Source organism: Oncorhynchus mykiss, chromosome 5, assembly GCF_013265735.2.
Source record: "Oncorhynchus mykiss isolate Arlee chromosome 5, USDA_OmykA_1.1, whole genome shotgun sequence".
NCBI lineage: Eukaryota > Metazoa > Chordata > Actinopteri > Salmoniformes > Salmonidae > Oncorhynchus > Oncorhynchus mykiss.
The window spans coordinates 6,848,826-6,874,373 of NC_048569.1; the positions used below are offsets into that span (position 1 = coordinate 6,848,826).

Consider the following 25,548-nt stretch of genomic DNA (forward strand, 5'->3'; position numbering starts at 1 on the left):
GGAAGACACTCAGTAAAAAGCACGGCAGCCTGCTTGAAATTTGCCAAATGGAAATAAAGTACTCTGACCATGAAAAACAAGATTGTCTGGTCTGATGAAACAAAGATCGAACTCTTTGGCCTGAATGCCAAGCGTCACATCTGGAGGAAACCTGGTACCATCCCTACGGTGAAAGATGGTGGTGGCAGCAGCATCATGCGGTGGGGGTGTTTTTCAGCAGCAGAGACTGGGAGGATGGATGCACAAGTTTCTGAATGTCCTTGAGTGGCCCAGCCAGAGCCCGGACTTGAACCCGCTCGAACATCTCTGCAGCGACGCTCCCCATCCAACCTGACAGAACTTAAAGAGGTGTGCCAATGTAACAGTATAGCTTCTGTCCCTCTCCTCGCCCCTACCTGGGCTTGATCCAGTGACCCTCTCTGCACACATCGACAACAGACACCCTCGAAGCGTCGTTACCCATCGCGCCACAAAAGCCGCGGCCCTTGCAGAGCAAGGGGAACAACTACTTCAGGTCTCAGAGCAAGTGACGTCACCGATTGAAACGCTATTAGCGCGCACCACCGATAACTAGCTAGCCATTTCACATCGGTTACACCAAACTTTCAGCGTCACACCCAAGAAGACTCAAGGCTGTAATCGCTGCCAAATGTGTTTCAGCAAAGTACAGAGTAAAGGGTTAAAAAAAAAGAAAAAAAAAAAAAAAAAGTTTTTGCTTTGAGATTATGAGGTATGGTGTGTAGATTGATAAGTATTTTTTATTTTATTTTATTCATTTTAGAATAAGGCTGTAACGTAACAAAATGTGGAAAAAGTCAAAGGGTCGGAATACTTTCTGAATGCCCCGTATATGCTGTTTAATATAACATGTAGCCTATTTGAAATTATGTTAGCTTCTTACATTCACCTTTCCATTATTATTCAAATACTTTTCAATCAAATCCATATGGTTTGGCTTCAATAAATATTAACCAATTGGTAGATCCAGGTAGTAACAAAAAAAAAAGATGGGTGTTGGTTAAATTGCGATGAAAATGAATGGAACGAATTTGGAGCTGCAGTTTTTTCCCCCTGTGATCCTGTAGGCACTGAGCGGTTTGTGGCAGAGCTCCGGAGCTCGGTGAGCGATGAGAAGGGATTTCCAACTGCTCAACTCCGCTCACATGCTCTGCTACGGAGAGACAGACAGTGGTGATGTGGAGCTCAGTGGTGAGGAGACAGAGAGAGGGAGGAAGCAAGCAGAAAGAGGTTTGTACAGTGGTTCCCAAACATGGGGTCAGGGGTACCCTAACTGAACCTGTACTATACTTTTCAAATAAGTTAGGAACTTAAAAAAATATGTTTCAATATGAACACCTACACAGGACCCATCTTCCCTATAGGCCGACATTAAAATGCAACCACTGTATGTTTCTATATGAACATCTCCACAGGACCCATCTTCCCTATAGGCCGACATTAAAATGCAACCACTGTATGTTTCTATATGAACATCTCCACAGGACCCATCTTCCCTATAGGCCGACATTAAAATGCAACCACTGTATGTTTCTATATGAACATCTCCACAGGACCCATCTTCCCTATAGGCCAACATTAAAATGCAACCACTGTATGTTTCAATATGAACATCTCCACAGGACCTATCTTCCCTATAGGCCGACATTACTATATGAACACCTCCACAGGACCTATCTTCCCTATAGGCCGACATTAAAATACAACCACTACAGTTCTAAAAGTGTCCTACATTTTTGTTTTGCTACCGGTGCTTCATGTCAGGGTGAATCATTTCTCACATTTCCCCCATTTCAGGTGTGTAACATTACAATTGTACAGCTAATAGATGGACTGTGTTTTTTGTAGACCGACTGAGGTGAATGAACCTACAGCATCCTTACGGTCTGCACTAAAACTCAAACCCTAGTTACGGCCCTGCAGCCACTCTTGATCCAATTTAGGTGCTTATCAGTGCCCAAATCTGCCATTTTCAACCCGCATATGGGTACCAGTGTAAAGGGTTAAAAATCAAGTAGCTACGATACCTCTGATCCAACCATGGCTGTGCTGAAATTGGAACAAAGAAATACAAAATCAGATTAATATTGTTTTAAGATGAAGTGAGCAGGAATTGTCTTGGTTAAGTTAATTTAAAATAAGTATGAGTGTTGAGTGACTTCTGACTAGAAGAAAATGTTGGATACCGTTCTGGCGTCGGTCCAGCCGCAGTTTCAGAGGCATCACTTGTGTTGTCCCTCTTAAAATCTGGACTAGTTGGTGAAAGGGAGGCATCACTTGTGTTGTCCCTCTTAAAATCTGGACTAGTTGGTGAAAGGGAGGCATCACTTGTGTTTTCCCTCTTAAAATCTGGACTAGTTGGTGAAAGGGAGGCATCTTCTTTCCCATGGGCAGACTGCTCAACCTCCATAGGCTCCACGTGTCGGTCAACACTGGCACCTTTGCTCTCTGTCTGTTCATTAAAGTAAAAGTAAAACATTTTTAACACTTAATAACTGTCCCTCAAAATGAAACGAAATGGCCAAATTCATCCCTCAATAACCTATGAAAAATTGTATTGGGTCCATTAGTTTAAATTGTTCAAACAGCAAAATCCTCTTTAAAAAAAAAAAAAAAAAACGTCAAGTAGCTACGATACCTCAGATCCAACTATTGTGTTGTCCTTTGGTTCCATCTTAAAATCTGGACTTGTTGGTGAAAAGGAGGCATCTCCTTTCCCATCGGTAGCCTGCTCAATCTCCATAGGCTCCACTTCCGGTGGGTCGACACTGGAACCTATGGTCTCGGGCTGTTCAGTGAAGTAAATAAAAAAACAACGTAACACTCAAATACCTCAACAAGAAACCAAAACGGCCACAGATGGCCCTCACTATATAACTGAAAATGACATATTTATACTTGATCAAACAAAATCCTCTTAAAATCAAAACAGCTACGATACCTTTTGAGAACCAAAACAGACATCCTTAACAACAGCAGTAGTTTGCGCAGAGTCCTGGTCTTTTAGGTCGGGTGGCCTATTCTGGTTCACAATCTGGTCTTCAGCATTCTTGTCCAAGGTTGCCATATTTTTCTTTCTTTTAGTTTTTTTAGTATTAGCCTTTTGACCAGCGATCTTTGTTCCTTTCTCTGAAACGGACTGATGAGAGGAGCTGGAGAACTTGTCCCCTGAGTCTGGTATAACGGCAGTAGTGCCATTTGCAGCTGACTTGAATGTCTGTTTCGTAGGTGATTGAAGAAGATTACTCTGCCCAATGTGCTTGTCACCTTGCTCCACTGTCAACTGTGTCTCTGCCTCTGACAATGTTTGTGGATTTATGTTGTCAGACATGTTTAAAGATGATCTGACTGTACAGGCTAATTCATCAGTTAATCAAGCAGGGTAGACACGTGATGAAGTTGCTGAGCGGTTTCATCCTGTTTACGAGGGTTCATCAGAACAAAGATGCAGACTTCTTTCCCATGTTTCCTCTTTTGGTCCTCTGGCTCTTTTTTTTTTTATCTGATAGAGCTAAAGAAAATAAGAGAACACAACATGTAAAGTTATGAATATAACTACTGTTCACTGAAGGAAAGGAAATAGGTACAACACACTATGGGGGAGTCGCACCCTTGCTAGTTGTCTGAAGAACGTTTAAATCACGCCTGACAAGGACAAAGAAACTGCGCCTCAAAAGGTGATAAAAATCAAGGGGTGCAGCGTCATTCCCTCAAGGACACACCTCTCTCCACCATAGTGAACACTACTAACCTACCCCAAACCGTAAAAATAATAAATCCTCCCCAATTTCCTGATATCCAATTGGTAGTTACAGTCTTCTCCCATTGCTGCAACTCCCGTACGGATTCAGGAGAAGCGAAGGCGAGAGCCATGCGTCCTCCAAGACACAATGCTGCCAAGCACTGCTTCTTGACACACTTCTCGCTTAACCCGGAAGCCAATCGCACCAATGTGTCGGAGGAAACACCGTACAGGTGGCGACCGAAGTTAACTTGCAGGCGCCCGGCCCAGGAAATCCCAAATGCTCCCCTAACCCGGACAACACTGGGCCAATTGTGGACCGCCTCATGGGTCTCCCGATCACAGCCGGCTGTGACACAGGATGGGATCAAACCCGGGTATGTAGTGACGCCTCAAGCACTGATGCTGTGCCTTAGACCGCTGCGCCACTCGGGAATCCCATCCAAACCAGGTTTTAATACACAAATTCTACTCTATGGTCTTTGACTATTACTTAAACCCTTTTAATGCCCTTTTTCTTCTCTTCCCATTGACTTTTCTTACCTCACACAAATTCCCCGCCCACTTCACTCCTCCCCTAAAAAAATGGCAACCAATCCAAACAAGAGGAAATGGATAGAACAGAGCAGATGCTCCTCCTACCAAGACCAAGTTCTTCTACTTTGTTTTACCTCATTCCCTTCCTTCAGGGAACATTAGTTATATTCATAACTTTAAGTCCCCTTTCAGTCAGTTGACTTAGTACAACACAGCTACAATCACCCCCACAAGCTGACACCAGCGAATAGCAATTGAGAACGGCCCACAGCAGACAACATGTGTGGATCACTCTGATCCGCATAAAATGTGGTGATCTGCACGCTGCCTAGTGACGCTCTACTGTCCCTGCAGTAAGAACACTTCAAGCCACAGAGAGAACTGTGACATCCAAGCGATAAAACCTCAAACGTCTGGGCCGATGTCCAACTGGCTGCCACACAGCCATCACTAGCCCTCAATCCCGTAAAAGACACCCACCACGGTGTGTACCACTAGGTAACCCCTGCCTCTCGCAGTTACATGCCAAGAAGATAGCCGCCATAATCCTGTGGAAGAGAGTTCGCTTGTAAAGCGCTCAACCACAGGTTGGACTAGCAAAACAGACAAAAAGCTGGTCACACTAGTGCCTCCGACACAACAGAGGGGCCAGAATGGGAATAGATGGAAGGCTAAAATACCTGTAGGACTTCAGCACACAGTCTGCATTAGGACGCAATGTCACCTAGACTCGCCAGGGGTGAACTGAGTACAGAAGAGTGCACGGCTCTTGCATGGGGAAACCCAATGTGCTTAGCCGAAGCTAAAACCAGGGGCAGTAAAGCAAAAACACTTTCAAAGTGGAGAATGAAAGACCCTGTCCTAACAGTTCCTGTAGAGCATTAAAATGTCCACAGTAGAACCCAACTCTCCCTGTGTGCTCGAGACAATACATCCCCGCGCAGTGGGGGGGGGGGGGGGGGGGGTAGCCACGGATCTTCGCAAACCAGGCGAATGATATCCGCAAAGCCATGGTTTCCTGGGCTATTAGGGAGACACAAGAACCAAAGAACTTCAGGTTAGGTTAGGGTGCCTACCCAGTGCTGAATCAACCCCAGAGGAGGAACTGAGTAAAGTTTGTGGCATTCACCACAAGTACCACATTAAGAGGGAGAGAACAGAGTCCCTCTTTGTCGTTTGAGTGAGAGAACACCATCAGGCATTATATATAGAGTAAGCTCTCCACATCCCCGTATCGATCTACTACACCCCACACTGGATGGGTGGTATGACTTTATCATATCTCCAGGTAAAGTCCTGCCCATGGGAGCCCCCTGCGCCGAAGCAGAGGGTCTCACCACAGAGACCGGGCCTGTAGGTAAGAAGGTGAAACCTGAAGCACTCCGTTTAGGTGGTTAGATGGTGGTTAGATGGTGGTTAGATGGTGGTTAGATGCGTCGTGTCCAGGCACCTGGCTTAGAACCCAACGCAGGAGAGGAGGAAAAAAACGTTACCATGGGGATTATCATACCCAACAAAAACGCTGTAACCTGGCTGGAAACAGGACAGATGGCTTTTAAATACAGACATCCTCTGTAGAATCAGTTCATCATTTAAACTGTGCGTGAAATAATAGCACAGGTGTTTTCAACACTGCTTGTTTCCCTAGGCGCCCCTACCACCAATCAACACTGCTTGTTTCCCTAGGCGCCGCTACCACCAATCAACACCGCTGGTTTCCCTAGGCGCCGCTACCACCAATCAACACCGCTGGTTTCCCTAGGCGCCGCTACCACCAATCAACACCGCTGGTTTCCCTAGGCGCCGCTACCACCAATCAACACCGCTGGTTTCCCTAGGCGCCGCTACCACCAATCAACACCGCTGGTTTCCCTAGGCGCCGCTACCACCAATCAATCGCCTACGGAGACCATAACCCGCCGAACTAGACACCTTATAGGGACTAGTGTGAGTGCACGTCACGTCCAGAATCGGCGACGACCACCCAGCAAAGACACATTTGTTTCGGGAGGGGTGTCCCCTTTATGGACAGAGAGTGAGTTGCCCTTTTGAAAATGTTTATTTACCTCCACCACTCTTAACACAACGTGTCTGAATATGGAGGTGAACTAATTGTATTACTTTAATACTGGGGAAAAAAACAAGACTGCTTGAACCCTGTGGAACTAGGGGTAAAAGAGGGGCTACAGTCAATGGTGATGCACTGTTTTCACAGTAAACTTTTGTGGAGGGCAGAACAGGTGTCTCGACCCTGTGTCAACACCCCCTGAGCTAGGTTACCCGAGCTAGGTGCCAGGTGGCCCCAAAATCATGCTTGTTCCAAGTAGACTGGGGCTGCATCTGCGGCGTAGGTCAGGCAGGCACAGACCTGTGTGCCTCTTAGTCTCTTGGGGCTCCACAAGATGAACTGCAGACGGACGCAAAGGACCTATGAGGCTCATCACGGCTTGCCTTTAGCTCGTCGTCAATGTCTGGGAAGAGCCAGCGGTGCCTGACTAAGGTAGGCACAGGAATATCCCACAGAACCTGGTCGCCCTCTGTTGCGGGAGGGGATCGGGCCACATGACCGGCCGCTCTGCGACACCGTCCAATGAAGAACACGTTATCCCCCTGGGTGTCCCCTGCAACCTCCATAGCTGGGGGGCTTTTGACTGCCCTGGAGCCAAATCATTCTCCTCCACATCAATGTCTGAGAATCCACCTCGTCGTCCTCCGAACGCGGATCGCTCATGCTGCAGAGGGTAGCAGAAACAATGTCTGAGAATCCACCTCGTCGTCCTCCGAACGCGGATCGCTCATGCTGCAGAGTGTAGCAGAAACAATGTCTGAGAATCCACCTCGTCGTCCTCCGAACGCGGATCGCTCATGCTGCAGAGGGTAGCAGAAACAATGTCTGAGAATCCACCTCGTTGTCCTCCGAACGCGGATCGCTCATGCTGCAGAGGGTAGCAGAAACGATGTCTGAGAATCCACCTCGTCATCCTCCGAACGCGGATCGCTCATGCTGCAGAGGGTAGCAGAAACGATGTCTGAGAATCCACCTCGTCATCCTCCGAACACGGATCCCTCATGCTGCAGAGGGTAGCAGAAACATCAGCTGACTCGTTGTCACGAAGATCGGAGGCTACTAACTCCATGTAGTCTGACCATATACAGTTGAAGTTGGAAGTTTACATACATTTAAACTCAGTTTCACAATTCCTGACATTTAATCCTTGTAAAAATTCCCTGGATTAAACGTTTTGAGTAGCCTTCCACAAGCTTCCCACAATAAGTTGGGCGACTTTCGGCCCATTCCTCCTGACAGAGCTGGTGTAACAGTCAGGTTTGTAGGCCTCCTTGCTCGCACATGCTTTTTCAGTTCTGCCCACAAATGTTCTACTGGATTGAGATCAGGGCTTTGTGATGGCCACTCCAATACCTTGACTTGGTTGTCCTTAAGCTATTTTGCCACAACTTTGGAAGTATGCTTGGGGTCATTGTCCATTTGAAAGACCCATTTGCGACCAAGCTTTAACTTCCTGACTGATGTCTTGAGATGTTGCTTCAATATATGCACATCATTTTTCCGACCTCATGATGCCATCTATTTTGTGAAGTGCACCAGTCCCTCCTGCAGCAAAGCACCCCCACAACATGATGCTGCCACCCCCATGCTTCACGGTTGGGATGGTGTTCTTCGGCTTGCAAGCCTCCCCCTTTTTCCTCCAAACATAATGGTGGTCATTATGGCCAAACAGTTCTATTTTTGTTTCATCAGACCAGAGGATATTTTTCCAAAAGGTATGATCTTTGTCCCGATGTGCAGTTGCAAACCGTAGTCTGGCTTTTTTATGGTGGTTTTGGAGCAGTGGCTTCTTCCTTGCTGATCAGCCTTTCAGGTTATGTCGATATAGGACTCGTTTTACTGTGGAGACAGAACCTGTCTCCTTCCTGAGCGGTATGGCAGCTGCGTGGTCCCATGGTGTTTATACTTGCGTACTACTGTTTGTACAGATGAATGTGGTATCATCAGGCATTTGGAAATTGCTCCCAAGGAGGAACCAGACTTGTGGAGATCTACAATTTATTTTCTGAAGTCTTGGCGTTTGACTTTCCTATGATGTCAAGCAAAGAAGCACTGAGTTTGAAGGTAGGCCTTGAAATACATCCACAGGTACTCCTCCAATTGGCTCAAATGATGTCAATTAGCCTATCAGAAGCTTCTAAAGCCATGACATAATTTTCTGGAATTTTCCAAGCGGTTTAAAGGCACAGTCAACTTAGTGTATGTAAAATTCTGACCCACTGGAATTGTGATACAGTGAATTCTAAGTGAAATAATCTGTCTGTAAACAATTGTTGGAAAAATTGTCCTAACCGACTTGCCAAAACTATAGTTTGTTAACAAGAAATGTGTGGAGTGGTTGAAAAGCGAGTTTTAATGACTCCAACCTAAGTGTATGTAAACTTCAGACTTCAAATGTAGTCCTAACTCTGTCGAGGCTGCACCCTGATTCTTGAGAGGGCGGGGCCTCTCATGGGGCACAGTCTCATTGGCCTCAGATGGTCAGACGTGATTGAAAGGTTATTCAGATGAGTTAGCGAGGACGCGACTCCCCCCATAGCTGTGTTGTGAACTGCCTGAAAGGGAAGCAATGGTTATTATAGCACTGTAACTCATTACCAAATGTGACTGAGAACAAGAACCAACTTTGATGTGTGTGTGTGTGTCTTTTGTGCGTGTGTTCGAATGTGGGAAGCGTTTGTACTTTCACTCTGCCAAAACAGTACACAATTACAGCCACTCACCCTTCTAGATAACTTGAAACAGTCTACCCAGTCGCTTACCAAGAAACAGTTTCGACATAAATCTGCTCGAGAATATATGGCAAGATCAGAAAATGGCTGTCTAGCCATGATCCCAAACAGAGCAGGAATCATTTTGAAAAGAATAAAATGGGAAAATAGTGCACAATACAGGTGTGCAAATATCTGAGATTTAGCCAAGAAGACACACACCTGTATCCGCGGCCAAAGGTCTTTCTAACATGTGGGGTAACTCAGTGGGGTGAATACTTAATCTAATTCAAAGTATATTAGTGGTTTATTTTTCATTCATCTTTAAAAAGGTTTATATTTTTCTTCCACTTTATTTTTGTAGAGATCATTTACAACAAAAAAATGACAATTTAACAAATGTTAATCCCACGTTGTAACAATTAAATGTTAATCCCACGTTGTAACAATAAAATGTTAATCCCACGTTGTAACAATAAAATGTTAATCCCACGTTGTAACAATAAAATGTTAATCCCACATTGTAACAATAAAATGTTAATCCCACGTTGTAACAATAAAATGTTAATCCCACATTGTAACAATAAAATGTTAATCCCACATTGTAACAATAAAATGTTAATCCCACATTGTAACAATAAAATGTTAATCCCACGTTGTAACAATAAAATGTTAATCCCATGTTGTAACAATAAAATGTTAATCCCACGTTGTAACAATAAAATGTTAATCCCACATTGTAACAATAAAATGTTAATCCCACGTTGTAACAATAAAATGTTAATCCCACATTGTAACAATAAAATGTTAATCCCACATTGTAACAATAAAATGTTAATCCCACGTTGTAACAATAAAATGTTAATCCCACATTGTAACAATAAAATGTTAATCCCACGTTGTAACAATAAAATGTTAATCCCACATTGTAACAATAAAATGTTAATCCCACGTTGTAACAATAAAATGTTAATCCCACATTGTAACAATAAAATGTTAATCCCACGCTGTAACAATAAAATGTTAATCCCACATTGTAACAATAAAATGTTAATCCCATGTTGTAACAATTAAATGTTAATCCCACGTTGTAACAATAAAATGTTAACCCCATGTTGTAACAATAAAATGTTAATCCCACGTTGTAACAATAAAATGTTAATCCCACATTGTAACAATAAAATGTTAATCCCATGTTGTAACAATAAAATGTTAATCCCACGTTGTAACAATAAAATGTTAATCCCACATTGTAACAATAAAATGTTAAGAAATTCAAGTGTGGTGTAGATCTTCTATAAGCACTTAATTTGCTGTGAATGATCAACTAGGTGCCAACAATTAATGCCCTACAACTTTCAGTTTCACATTCCAATTTTTCATGTTGGTGGTGTTGACAAAGTTAAGGACGGAAGAGTGAATATCAAATGGTAAAAATAACACTGACGCATAGGCCTATTTCACAAAAACATTGTTTTAATAGCTTCCACTTTTACAAATGTAGCCTATATAAATCGGATTTATCTTTTTTTGGGGGGGACTTGATAAATGTATTTAACTAGGCAAGTCAGTTAAGAACCAATTCTTATTTACAATGACGACGAACAGTGGATTAACTGCCTGTTCAGGAGCAGAACGACAGATTTGTACCTTGTCAGCTCCGGGATTCGATCTAGCAACCTTTTGGTTACTGGCCCAACGCTCTAACTACTAGGCTAACTGCCTTCGGATTTTAGCCGCCACATTGGTATATAGTATCATTACCCGTTAATTAAAGCAATTTAAAGTCTAGCAACCTTGCCAGCACTAAAATAATTAAGACAAACTACTCTAACTTGATTGATTGCCTGAAATGGCTTGGTATCTAGTTGGGAGATCAGGAACATATCTAGCTGGCTAGCTGAAACCAACATCAGAAAATTACTAGGTGGCTAGTAACAAAACACAGCAAATGTCGTATTTATTCATCAAGAAGCAATAAATTGGCTACATAGCTTGATCAAATTCATTAACACACGTACCTCCTGCGAGTCGCGCCTGTCACCGGCAGCTAAAATGAAATCAAACTGTGTGTCACTCGACGTTCTCTCCTCCACTGACGTAGCACATCTTTGCTCCGTAGCCTAAATGGAAGGAACCACTTACTAAGGAAAAGAGTGTGTCCTCCGCCTCTTGGGTCCTGTTGGAAAGAAAATCATTTAACTTTAGAAATGAGATGAAGCGACTCAGGGCGTTATTGTCATATGTTGGAAAATGGTTTTACTTTCGAAATGAGATTAAAACCTCGTAAGGATCCGCCCCTTTTTTTCAAAGTTTCGCCTAAAATTATATACACACATCTAACTACCTGTAGTTCAGGACCCGAAGCAAGGATATGCATATTCTTCAAATTAAATTAAATGTTATTTGTCACATACGCCCGAATAAAACTTGTGTAGGCCTTACAGTGAAATGCTTACTTACAAGCCCTTAACCAACAATGCAGCTAAGAAAATACCCAGAAAACAAAGTAAGAGATAAGAATAACAAATTATTAAAGAGTAGTAGTAAATAACAATAGCGGGGCTATATACAGGGGGTACCAGGGGCACTGGTGTCGAGGTAATTATGTACATTTAGGTAGAGTTATTAAAGTGACTATGCATAGATAATAACAGAGAGTAGCAGCGTTCCAGAGGGACTGAGCCGTTCGCACTACCCTCTGTACTGCCTTGCATACGCACTACCTACCCTCTGTACTGCCTTGCATACGCACTACCTACCCTCTGTACTGCCTTGCGGGCGGAGGTCGCGCAGTTGCCATACCGTGCAGTGATGCACCACGCTCTCGATGATGCAGCTGTAAAACCTTTTGAGGATAAAATGTGCCTAATTGGTTCACTAATACATGTTCAAGTTAATAACTGTGCTCTCTCCTCAAACCATAGCATGGTATTATTTCACTGTAGTAGCTACTGTAAATTGGACAGTGTAGTTAGATTAACAAGAATTTAAGCGTTCTGACAATATCAGATGTGCCTATGTCCTGGGAAATGTTCTTGTTTACTCACCTCATGCTAATCACATTAGCCTACGTTAGCTCAACCGTCCTACTGGGGACCCACCGATCCTGTAGAGGTTTTAAGCAAAAGTTGACTATTTGTTGTGAATGATCTGCTGTGCTGTCAGAATCTGTGTTTTTGCCAAGACTCCATACAAATGTACAGAGATGTGGCCACTTGATTTAATGTACTTTTCATTTCTTAAAAGTTTGTCAATACAAAATGATGTCATACATATAACATATAACCTATAAATAAAAGGAAAATGAAATGGAATTGATTTCTGTCTCAATCGCATTTTTAGCAATGTTTTCTTTTCTTTTTTTCACCTTTATTTAACCAGGTAGGCAAGTTGAGAACAAGTTCTCATTTACAATTGCGACCTGGCCAAGATAAAGCAAATCTAGGAAATATGTTTTTCATCTGGTCACAAAAGTGTTTGATGTGTTTGATACCGTACCATTAATTCCATTCCAGCCATTACAATGAGCCCGTCCTATAGGTCCTCTCACCAGCCTCCTCTGGCGTATATACCGTTACAAATGTAGCCTACAAATGTGTACCGTGACGCCACACACACATACTAATTGACTATACCTATCAATAAAGGGTAGGCATACTCACCAATTAATCAATATTGACAAGGGCTTGCATTATGATGGGCTCGAACAGGCACAGAAAGGAGTTCGCATCAATCCATCATCCAGTAAGATGCCAAAGGTGCGCTAGATTTAGTTGCCCAAGGTTTCCGTTTTTCAACCATTCCAAGCTAGGGGAGCCAAGTCAGTGCACATTGAGACGATCCAAATCAGGGTATTATGTCTTGTGTTGGAAAAAAAAAAAAAAATTGAAATGAGATGATGAAGCAAAAGTTGCCTATTTCTATTAATGATTTACAGGGTGCTAACAGGTTGTAGATTTTTAGTCCATTGACTGTACAGAGTGGGTGAAAATGCGCTTTGGTGATGAATATTAACTTCCTGTTGTTATAAAAATATATTTTACCAAGACAAATATGATTATTCATGTTCTGAATCAGTCAGTGAGGTCTTTTAACATATCATTTAATATTATATCCAAAAAGGTTGGATTGCGTAGCCTAATACATCGGATAATAAGCACCGAGCTGTTGACAGCAGAGCAGGTTTATATTTACGTTGTAGTCATTTAGCAGATGCTCTTTCCCAGAGTGACTTACAGGAGCAATTAGGGTTAAATGCCCTGCTCAGGGGCACAGATTGTTTTCTCACCTATTCGGCAAGATGATTCAAACCAGTGACCTTTTGGTTACTAGCGCAACGCTCTTAGCTCAACGCTCAAAGCTGAACAGACACCTAGTTGACTGACGTGACTAGCCAAAAAGGACGTGTTTTGAAAGTTGAATCATCTTATCCTTTGAGTCTTTAAGTGGGTTCTTACACTATGATGTATCACATTCAAAGCAACCGGGGAAACCGGAAGCAGCAGCACCACCAATCAGCTTACACCACTGTGCATACACCCGTTGTTACTATGACAACTAGCATAGCCATGTCTGCAAATTACCGCTTCCTGAACACACACACATATATACACACAAATGTTTGGACAGTCAGAGAGCACAGTTACATGCACAAAATAATGAGATTATTGTGGATATAACAATTTCCCTAATAATCCTGTTGACATGGACACATCTGAAATCAGGCTACCTTGATGACACTGAAAATCTCCAATCAAAATAAACATTCTACCGCAGTGACCATGTTATTTTAGTGAATGTAGCACATTGGGGATGTGTGAAACTTACTCCTCAGCCTGAGGTGTCCTGCTTGCGTCGTCTCATCAAATCAAATCACATTTTATTGTTCACATACACATATTTAGCAGATGTTATTGTGGGTGTAGCATAATGATTGTGTTCCTAGCTCCAACAGTGCAGAAGTATCTAACAATTCACATTAAAATGTAAAAGAACGGTATTAAGAAATACATAAATATTAGGTTGAGCAATGTCGTGGTGGCACTGACTAAAATACAGTAAAATAGAATACAGTATATCCATATGAGATGGGTAAAGCACTATGTAAACATTATTAAAGTGACTAGTGTTCCATTATTGAAGTGGCCAGTGAGGCCAAGATTGAACTCTTTGGCCTGAATGCCAAGCGTCACGTCTAGAGGAAACCTGGCACCATCCCTACGGTGAAGGATGGTGGTGACAGCATCATGTTGAGGGGATATTTTTCAGCGGCAGGGACTGGGAGACTAGTCAGGATCGAGGGAAAGATGCAAAGTACAGAGATCATTGATGAAAATCTGCTCTGGACCTCAGACCGGGGTGAAGATTCACCTTCCAACAGGACAAAGACCCTAAGTACACAGCCAAGACAACGCAAGGGTGGCTTTGGGACAAGTCTCGGAATGTCCTTGAGTGGCCCAGCCAGAGGCCGGACTTGAACCTGATCGAACATAGCAGTGCAGTGAAGCTCCCCATCCAAAGTGACAGAGCTTGAGAAGATCTGCAGAGAAGAATGGGAGAAACTCCTCCAAAATAGAGGTGTGCCAAGCTTGTAGCGTTATACTCATGTGAAAACACCACCACCATCCACACAAACAAACACTCATATTTAACACGTGTCAATATTTCCAGTTGAATCAATACGCTCTTTCGGAGTGCAAAACGTGCTAAAGACAATTATTCTAAAAGTACTTGTCATCATTAAGAAATCACCGGCTCAGTTTTTCCAGAATGGTTTTAATTCATGATTGGTGTCAACGTTTAAAAGCTGAAAAATACAGCGACTTACATACAGTTACAAATAACTTAGCAAAATATTCACAGGTGAGTGGTTGTCATTTTTTTCACAGTCACTACAGACACCAGAAAACGTTGTACACAAAATACATGCAACATATTACATATCTACGTTTATTTTTTTTTTACAAAACAGAAAATCTGGCCGATACAAGTATCAAATTAAATAAAAAAAATTAAAAAATCACCAGAAGAAGAAAGCAGACTAAATAAAGTGTCAACAACATGATAGCAACCCCCCCCCCCCCCCCCAAAAAAAGTGACTTCAATGTTTTTATGTACATGACACAAATACATGTATGCTCAATGTATGTATCTGACATTTGAGGAGAAAAGGCTACAGTAATATTTGTAATGTGAGAATGCTGTTGTAATGCTATACATGCTACACACACGGTTAACCCCAGCCTTAGAGGCTTTAGATCAAGTTCAACAGGGGCTAGACTTTGGGTATTGAGCCAGCCAAACAGGATATCACACACACACACACACACGTTCCATTTGACAATGATTGAAGATGTGTATTGAATCTGCTTCATTATAACGATCCATCAAATTGTATTGATTTTATTGAAACAAAATACACGCAGAGAAACAGTGATGTGTTTTAGCATTCCTGGTGTTCAGGTGTTTAAACCAAGTAGAAATCAAATACTGGATGTACATTTCTAATCCTTCAATTGGGGTGCCCCCCCCCCCTCTAATCCTTCATTTGGGGTGCCCCCCCCCATTCCTTCATTTGGGTTGCCCCCCCCCCTCCTAATCCTTCATTTGGTGCCAAGGATCGGGGGGATCCTTCATTTGGTGCCCTCCCCCCTAATCCTTCATTTAGTGCCCTCCCCCCCTATCCTTCATTTGGGTTGCCCCCCCTAATCCTTCATTTGGGGTGCCCCCCCTAATCATTCATTTGGGTTGCCCCCCCTAATCCTTCATTTGGGGTGCCTCCCCCATCCTTCATTTGGGGTGCCCCCCCCCACCCCACTAATCCTTCATTTGGGGTGCCCCCCTAATCTTTCATTTGGGGTGCCCCCCTAATCCTTCATTTGGGGTGCCCCCCCTAATCCTTCATTTGGGTTGCCCCCCCTAATCCTTCATTTGGGTTGCCCCCCCCTCTAATCCTTCATTTGGTGCCCCCACCCATAATTTAGTTCTGGTCCACCAATACAGGTGTGAGAGGAGGAGGACCTAGAGTGAAACATCCCAATTTGCTTTCCAAAAGTCTTTATGAAAAATGAACATCTGTCTTTGAATAATCTTCAAATAACTTAAAAAAAAAAAATTATATACCGGCCTTACAAAACATTTGTATCATTGCCACACACACACACACACACACAGACACAGACACACACACCAAATCCCTCACCGACCTATGTTTCAACATAAAGTAATAATAAATGACATGTGCAACTTGCAGACATAATATGACAACGTCATGACGACAACAGTATAAAACAAGTGTTTTCCATTGAGCTGGCAGAATAAGAACTGTAAGTCTAAAAGCAACGCGAGTCAACTCAGTTTGTGTAAGCGCATAACGCTCACATTCATGGACATTTCTATATGCACCTGAAACAATTACAATCTGAAACTTGGACGGTAATTGTAGAAACTACACAGATAATTCTAAGTCCAACATTAAATTTCTTTTGGTTTCACAAAAGAAGGGATTTAGATAAAAGTGGATCCATGGAACACAATAGCATAGAGGCATTACTACACCAAACACCTACACGCAAACTGTGGTTTTCAGCTGTGGTTTTCTGAGTTAATTGTAATAGTAGAATGCACAAGGTGCAATTTGGAAATTGGGTAGTGCATCGTCAGTTTTCCTCTTGTCATGTCAGCCTTAGAGCAGCGTTTCCCATCATGCTTAGGGTCATGTATAAAAATTCCCAGTAGCCCATTATTTTGGCTACCTTGGCTAGAAGAAAACTTTGAAAGAGGGGGACTCCAAGGAGAACAAGGGGGTTGAAAGAGGGGGTCTCCTAGGAGAACAGGGGGTTAAAAGAGGGGGTCTACTAGGAGAACAAGGGGTTGAAAGAGGGTGTGTCTCAGTCACCAGATCTCAACCCAATTGAACACTTCCGGGAGATTCTGGAGTGGCGTCTTGAGACAGCGTTTTCCACCACCATCAACAAAACACCAAATGGTGGTATTTACCGTGGAGGAATGGTGTCGCATCCCTCCAGTAGAGTTCCAGACACTTCTTGAATCTATACCAAGGAGCATTTTTTAAATTATTTTTTACCTTTATTTAACTAGGCAGGTCAGTTAAGAACAAATTCTTATTTTCAATGACAGCCTACCAGGGAACAGTGGGTGTTCAGGGGCAGAATTTGTACCTTGTCAGCTCAGGGATTTGAACTTGCAACCTTCCGGTTACTAGTCCAACGCTCTAACCACTAGACTACCCTGCCGCCCCATTGAAGCGGTTCTGGTTCTTAATGGCCCAACGCCCTGTTGAGACACTTTATGTTGGCGTTTCCTTTATTTTGGCAGTTTCTCGTATCTCTTTTGTTCAGAATGCAGTTCTTCATTAAAAAAAACCCCAAAAAACAATACATTATATATATTTTAAACAACTCATTGATTGGCTCAGTCATTCACACTTTGGTGGGTGCTAATTAAAACAGAAAAATAACATTTTTCTTTAAATAGAAATCAAGGTTGATGTCCTAACCACTTTTTACAGAGGTGTTTTTTTAGTACCAAACGTGTTTTAACCCCACAGGTAACCGTTTTGACCCGGGGTAAAATCTCCCCCTTATGATTGTCACATCATAGATGATTGGCATTGAGCATACTTATAGGGGATGCAATATGAGACTATGGCTTCAATAAAAAACCAGTTCATTCATGAAATAATTTGAGTTCTTATTTTCCAGCCGTACGTGATATGATGTCATGTCTTATGTTTGTTGGTTTGGACATTTTTTGAAACACATTAAGTTCACACATAGATCAATGTTTGAAATGGTAACCTTGTTGTGCTTCTGAAGCAACGCATTTGGCTTGTATTCATGGCGTCGTCAACCCCTTTTTTGTTCGTGTCCTTCAAAATGACAGGAAACCGGGTTTGTTGGTGTAAACCCTAGGGTAGGATCCTCTCCGATCATTATTTTATTGATCCTTTATATTTAACTAGGCAAGTCAGTTAAGAACAAAATCTTTTTTTTACAATGATGACCTACCCCAGCCCTAACCCCGGACGACGCTGGGCCAATTGTGCGCCGCCCTATGAGACTCCCAATTACGACCGGAGGTGATACAGCCTGGATTTGAACCAGGGACTGTAGTGACGCCTCTTGCACTGAGATGCAGTGCTTTTAGACTGCTCAGGAGCCCTGTCGTGCACTCTTGCCACATTCTTACAGTGGGTCGTTTAAAGGGATAGTTCACCCAAATTACAAAATGGTATATTGGCTTCCTTACCCTGTAAGCAGTCTATGGACAGCAATCAATGCTGTGGTTTAGTTTCCTTGGAACGGTTTCCACATGCTAACGATTTAGCAGTTGTGGCACAAATCCCATTCAAGTCAATGGACCAATATTAGCATTTTCTGTGCATCATCTTCAAAATCATCAATAAGTTACTTTTTTTCTGAGCTTCACAAACAATTTTAGATACTTTTGGATAATTTGGAAATGATGTGCTAAAAATGCTAATATCGGTCCAATGACTTGAATGGGATTTGTGACACAACTGCTAAATCGTTAGCATGTGAAAACCGTTCCAAGGGAACTAAACCACAGCATGGATTGCTGTCATAACTCATTCACAGGGTGTAAGTTTGTAATATGGGTGAACTGTCCCCCTTGAAATCATACCATCATTTCCCATTGACAACTAAAGAGAAAATAAATACGAAAATATATATATATATTTTTTTTTAAATATTTACAATTAACTCAGTGATGGTGCTGAATCCCACTGACTTGTCTGAAATCTCAACCAGATGAATATCACAAGAGAACTGAGGCCCTCTAGTATCTTCTTGACCCTTCTCTAAAGCCTTTGTCTGGTAGTGAAGCTTCAAGCTGGTTCGTGTACAAGAAGAGGGAAAAAAAAATCAGTGATGTCTTTTCTATGATGATGATGATGAATGTCATTGCAAGTGACCAAATACATTTCCCCTTTGATGGACAATAAAGTTGTGAATCAAACTTAAAATGTTATGACAAAAAAGTGCAACATACGTTTTTTTTTTTCTTCTTCCTGTGTGTTTGTTTCATTTCTGATTGGTAGAAAAGTCTTTATTGGTTCAGATGAGATGACGAATGGTGATAAAGGCTTTTCTTGCTCAACCTACTTGGAGTTAAAAAAAAAAAAAAATGGGTCTTTAAATCGGCAGACATTGTTTGTATGGCTATAGTAAATAGTGTGGTTTGACTGAGCAGGGGGTGGTTCAGGTTTGGCTGAGCCTTTGTATGTTAAATAACTAGTTGTTCAGAAAGCCAAGTCCTTTCTCCCTTATTTGAAAACTCAACGAGTCATGACTTTTGCTGTAAAGTCCACTGCCTGACGCAAGGACCAGGGTCGACGATGAGTATCAGTCCGCTGCCTGACGCAGGGACCAGGGTCGACGATGAGTATCAGTCCGCTGCCTGACGCAGGGACCAGGGTCGACGATGAGTATCAGTCCGCTGCCTGACGCAAGGACCAGGGTCGACGATGAGTATCAGTCCGCTGCCTGACGCAGGGACCAGGGTCGACGATGAGTATCAGTCCGCTGCCTGACGCAGGGACCAGGGTCGACGATGAGTATCAGTCCGCTGCCTGACGCAAGGACCAGGGTCGACAATGAGTATCAGTCCACTGCCTGACGCAAGGACCAGGGTCGACGATGAGTATCAGTCCGCTGCCTGACGCAAGGACCAGGGTCGACGATGAGCATCAGTCCGCTGCCTGACGCAAGGACCAGGGTCGACGATGAGCATCAGTCCGCTGCCTGACGCAAGGACCAGGGTCGACGATGAGTATCAGTCCACTGCCTGACGTAAGGACCAGGGTCGACAATGAGCATCAATCTAGCGTGTGTTTTGCAAAGTGTCCAGTCAACAGTGGTCTGAAACATTGGCTCAAATAGTTAGGGGGCCATGGCAGTGCTGATACTCCAAGGGCCCAAGTCACTGGTCCCCTTATCACAGTTTCTTAACACTGTCAGTCTTTGTGCATTTACAGGTATTTTTTTTAATCCTTTCTTCTAAGCAAAACCCAACATGGGCCAAAGAAATATGAGCTTGCTCAGAACGTTTATAGCAGCGGAACAAACGACGACAAGCGAGAAAGCTTTGACACGAAACAGGGGCTTTACATATTTGTTTTCCTTGCTCTGGAAAGAGAGACATCGCACGTAGTCCTTGGCTATAACGCTGCTGTGTGTGTGTGTGTCCCCAGTGGTAAAGAGCATCTGCCCCAGTCTGTAGAATCAGACACACACACACTTCTACACTTCCTCACCACTCATTTCATAGGATTCCAACCAATTCCTCCGTTCCACCATTTTATCAGAGTTTGTTAGACTCCCATAGAAAAGGGCTTGGCACTAACTCCCCACTGGGCAAGCTGGCTGGTTGTCCACTACTCAAATGACATTAGGTTGGTTGGTATCTGTTAAGGCACAAGCAGAGGACATTAAGTACATTAATGAAGCAATAAGGACTTAGGTGATTGACAGCTGTGGTCAGAATGAAATGGCACATTTTCCCCAAGAGATTGAAAGAAAAAATAACTTCAGTCATTTAATTTTTGGTGTCATCCTCAATCATTTTTTAAATGCATATACTACCATTGAATTGATGTTGTGTCTGTGTATATATTGAAAGACAACATTACCTGAGGTCTACAGCTCCTGCAAGCCTCTTCCAGGTTTTTGTGCCAGATGATTGCAGAGAATCTGGATCCCGTCTGGAACTTGTAAACATTACCTGTGAAGCAACAAGAGGGCTTTGGAGTTTGACCTAAAACAACCGAAACATTTGCTTGAGCTAATTAAGGTCAGACCGAGAGTATTATTTATATCTCCTGCCCTGTCTGATATCTTAACTTTCTCTATGCCACAAAATCTAAAAATGTAGAAATGTCATGCTTCAGGTCATTGAAATGTACAGCGACTGGATAATCCCTGTCATTTCTCCTGATTGAACTTTTATGTTCACTAATTCTCTGTTTGAGAGAGCGGGTGGTTTTACCGACATAACAGAGCCCACATGGACATTTAATCATGTTTAAACACTTTATCATGTAAATCCACCACCCATGTAAATAACATGGGTGGTGGAACACGTAATAATGTAGATAACATGGGTGGTGGAACACGTAATAATGTAGATAACATGGGTGGTGGAACACGTAATAATGTAGAGAGCATTGGTGGTGGAACACGTAATAATGTAGATAACATGGGTGGTGGAACACGTAATAATGTAGATAACATGGGTGGTGGAACACGTAATAATGTAAATAACATGGGTGGTGGAACACGTAATAATGTAGATAACATGGGTGGCGGAACAATTTATTTGGAACCGTGTTCCTGTGTGCGGGTGACAGAAATATTCACTTTATCATGTTGTTGCACTGTGCGCATTCCTCTGCATTTATAGCTACCATTTAATAGAGGCCGTAAAAGATCTTGGCTAATTTTATTTTGTGGCTGGCAGTTGGCATGAACCAATTTATCGCGTAAAAATTGCGACCTCTCCTATACACAATACGTGGTGGATATTTAAATTCAGCCGGCAAAGCTGGATCCGATGATAAAATATGCCAGTGTTTCTTGACCACAACCTCCCACTTTTTGCAAAAATGGTAGTTAGGGATGCAGAGGATGCGCACAGTGCAACAAAATGATAAAGTGTTTAAACATGATTAAATGTCCATGTGGGCTCTGTTATGTCGGTAAAACCAACCGCTCTCTCAAACAGAGAATTAGTGAACATAAAAGTTCAATCAGGAGAAACGACAGGGATTATCCAGTCGCTGTACATTTCAATGACACGAAGCATGACATTTCTACCTTTTAGATTTTGTGGCATAGAGAAAGTTAAGATATCAGACAGGGGGAGGAGATATTAATAATACTCTGAGTAAAAGAGAATGTTTTGGGATTTTCACCCTCCAGACATTATTTCCTAAAGGACTTAATGATGAAATGCCTATGTATGTTATGTTATGAATTTAAACATGAAATTTGTGTCTCTTGTAGATTATTCTGACGTTTTTGGTATGATGTACCCTATGACTAATGAAAACTTGCTATGTCCTCATTGAGATTTTACAGACGTGTTTCATACACCTTATTTATACACTTTTGTAATATTTATAAAATGCATTTTGTTATATTTGGTAGAACTTATTTATTTTTCCTCCAATCCCCTTCGATGTGTAGAATGGACGTGGGAGGGGCCAGGTCCACATAATGGTGCAACTTTAAAAAAATTCCCAAAAGCTCTGACGAAGGCCGTGTGGCCGATAGGTAAAGCTTATTAAATATCAGTGATGCTATCAAGAGCAGTGACGCTATCAAGAGCAGTGACGCTATCAAGAGCAGTGACGCTATCAAGAGCAGTGACGCTATCAAGAGCAGTGACGCTATTAAGAGCAGTGACGCTATCAAGAGCAGTGACGCTATCAAGAGCAGTGACGCTATCAAGAGCAGTGACGCTATCAAGAGCAGTGATGCTATCAAGAGCAGTGACGAAATCAAGAGCAGTGACGCTATCAAGAGCAGTGACGCTATCAAGAGCAGTGACGCTATCAAGAGCAGTGACGAAATCAAGAGCAGTGTCAAGAGCAGCGTCAAGAGCAGTGACGCTATCAAGAGCAGTGATGCTATCAAGAGCAGTGACGCTATCAAGAGCAGTGACGCTATCAAGAGCAGTGACGCTATCAAGAGCAGTGACGCTATCAAGAGCAGTGACGCTATCAAGAGCAGTGACGCTATCAAGAGCAGTGACGCTATCAAGAGCAGTGACGCTATCAAGAGCAGTGACGCTATCAAGAGCAGTGACGCTATCAAGAGCAGTGACGCTATCAAGAGCAGTGACGCTATCAAGAGCAGTGACGCTATCAAGAGCAGTGACGCTATCAAGAGCAGTGACGCTATCAAGAGCAGTGACGCTATCAAGAGCAGTGATGCTATCAAGAGCAGTGACGCTATCAAGAGCAGTGACGCTATCAAGAGCAGTGACGCTATCAAGAGCAGTGACGCTATCAAGAGCAGTGTGCGGTTTCCTTTGTCCTTCATCTTGTTCAACTGTTGCCATGGCACCTGCAAATTAGATTGCTCAGATGTGCGAGTGCCTTTTGAATAAATGTGCGCTAGAAAACCAAACCCTTATATGCCTCAGACATCCAGCAATATGTCCTGGGATCAACACATATATTAATATACAGTCACATCCAGAATGATTGGATCCCTTGTTAAAGACAAGTATAAAATAAATCATACAAAATACTGAGCTACTGTATATTGTCTGCCAAATTTTTTTCGGGGAAAAAAATATTTTAAACTAATACAATTTCTCCTGGACAACATTCCCCCCCCCCCAAAATGGTCTCCGAGTCTAACCTTTATCCGGGTCGTTGAGGTGGAAGATGTTCGGTCGAGCCGGGTCGTCAGGCAGGACAACCATCCAGCCCGTTACACACACCTTCTTACAGGCTGAAGATTTGTACTGCAGGGAAGATGTGATGAAGTGAGTAATGAAAACAACACAGCCTTCTGCCTCTAGAGGACGGCGTTTGTTTGGTTATTGTTGATCCAAAAAAGTATTTTTCCATTTTTACTCACATTTATTTATTTGCTACTCAATTGTTTTCCCTACCTTTCATTCTAGTAAACTGAACATTGTTTTCCCTACATTTCATTCTAGTAAACTGAACATTGTGACCATTAGGACCACTATTTAGTTTGTGTTGAGAGAAAACACCAGCAGTAGACAGGTTCTTCAGGAGTGTATTCATTAGTGCACACCCGTAGCAAAACATTTTGCAACTGAAAACGTTGGGCAACAAAAACTGAAGAGTCTTATTGGACTAGTTCAACGTAGTCCCTCCCTGTTCCGTCCATTTGCTTCCTAGTGAATACGCCAACGGTCTCACTCACATGCTTCCTCTCGGAGGCCCTCAAGGCTTTGGCCCCGTAGAACGTCAGCGTCGAACCAGACAGAGTGATCCAAAAGCGTGTCCACGATGACAACTGGAGAACAATCACACACACACACACACACACACACACACACACACACACACACACACACACACGACAGTGTTGACTATAAGAATAACTTACAATGAACAACTTGTTCCTTGATCACTACAGTATGGTATAACAGTAAGAAAACATTCAATTAATAGAGAAAAGGAGGAACGAGTGGGAAAACACATCCCTCCTTACCTTGGACCAGGAGTCAGACAGAAAACACATCCCTCCTTACCTTGGACCAGGAGTCAGACAGAAAACACATCCCTCCTTACCTTGGACCAGGAGTCAGACAGTGGAAACATCCCTCCTTACCTTGGACCAGGAGTCAGACAGAAAACACATCCCTCCTTACCTTGGACCAGGAGTCAGACAGAAAACACATCCCTCCTTACCTTGGACCAGGAGTCAGACAGAAAACACATCCCTCCTTACCTTGGACCAGGAGTCAGACAGAAAACACATCCCTCCTTACCTTGGACCAGGAGTCAGACAGAAAACACATCCCTCCTTACCTTGGACCAGGAGTCAGACAGTGGAAACATCCCTCCTTACCTTGGACCAGGAGTCAGACAGAAAACACATCCCTCCTTACCTTGGACCAGGAGTCAGACAGAAAACACATCCCTCCTTACCTTGGACCAGGAGTCAGACAGAAAACACATCCCTCCTTACCTTGGACCAGGAGTCAGACAGTGGAAACATCCCTCCTTACCTTGGACCAGGAGTCAGACAGTGGAAACATCCCTCCTTACCTTGGACCAGGAGTCAGACAGAAAACACATCCCTCCTTACCTTGGACCAGGAGTCAGACAGAAAACACATCCCTCCTTACCTTGGACCAGGAGTCAGACAGTGGAAACATCCCTCCTTACCTTGGACCAGGAGTCAGACAGTGGAAACATCCCTCCTTACCTTGGACCAGGAGTCAGACAGAAAACACATCCCTCCTTACCTTGGACCAGGAGTCAGACAGAAAACACATCCCTCCTTACCTTGGACCAGGAGTCAGACAGAAAACACATCCCTCCTTACCTTGGACCAGGAGTCAGACAGAAAACACATCCCTCCTTACCTTGGACCAGGAGTCAGACAGAAAACACATCCCTCCTTACCTTGGACCAGGAGTCAGACAGAAAACACATCCCTCCTTACCTTGGACCAGGAGTCAGACAGAAAACACATCCCTCCTTACCTTGGACCAGGAGTCAGACAGAAAACACATCCCTCCTTACCTTGGACCAGGAGTCAGACAGAAAACACATCCCTCCTTACCTTGGACCAGGAGTCAGACAGAAAACACATCCCTCCTTACCTTGGACCAGGAGTCAGACAGAAAACACATCCCTCCTTACCTTGGACCAGGAGTCAGACAGAAAACACATCCCTCCTTACCTTGGACCAGGAGTCAGACAGAAAACACAT

At 43.1% G+C, this 25,548-nt stretch overlaps 2 protein-coding genes across 4 annotated transcripts in view; both read right to left on the reverse strand.

Annotated features, from left to right (window-relative positions):
- LOC110524942 (E3 ubiquitin-protein ligase rnf213-alpha) overlaps nucleotides 1-11,348 on the reverse strand; it is an 84,769-nt gene extending 73,421 nt beyond the window's left edge. Inside the window, exons 1-5 of one of the 2 annotated variants that reach the window (XM_036976679.1) lie at nucleotides 11,098-11,348; nucleotides 2,960-3,529; nucleotides 2,657-2,806; nucleotides 2,205-2,470; nucleotides 2,046-2,067 (exon numbers count right to left, since the gene is read on the reverse strand). In XM_036976679.1, the coding sequence (XP_036832574.1) occupies nucleotides 2,046-2,067; nucleotides 2,205-2,470; nucleotides 2,657-2,806; nucleotides 2,960-3,349 (828 nt within the window). In that variant the 5' untranslated portion in view covers nucleotides 3,350-3,529; nucleotides 11,098-11,348. The remainder of the gene's footprint in view (nucleotides 1-2,045; nucleotides 2,068-2,204; nucleotides 2,471-2,656; nucleotides 2,807-2,959; nucleotides 3,530-11,097) is intronic. The other variant, XM_036976680.1, reaches the window with a different exon arrangement.
- Nucleotides 11,349-19,052: 7,704 nt separating this feature from the next.
- LOC110523130 (ras-specific guanine nucleotide-releasing factor RalGPS1) overlaps nucleotides 19,053-25,548 on the reverse strand; it is a 295,595-nt gene continuing 289,099 nt past the window's right edge. For both annotated transcript variants that reach the window (XM_036976684.1, XM_036976683.1), the window contains 4 exons: nucleotides 24,028-24,120; nucleotides 23,491-23,596; nucleotides 20,754-20,845; nucleotides 19,053-20,528 (listed from right to left, as the gene is read on the reverse strand). In XM_036976684.1, coding sequence (XP_036832579.1) covers nucleotides 20,499-20,528; nucleotides 20,754-20,845; nucleotides 23,491-23,596; nucleotides 24,028-24,120 — 321 coding nt within the window. In that variant the 3' untranslated portion in view covers nucleotides 19,053-20,498. The remainder of the gene's footprint in view (nucleotides 20,529-20,753; nucleotides 20,846-23,490; nucleotides 23,597-24,027; nucleotides 24,121-25,548) is intronic.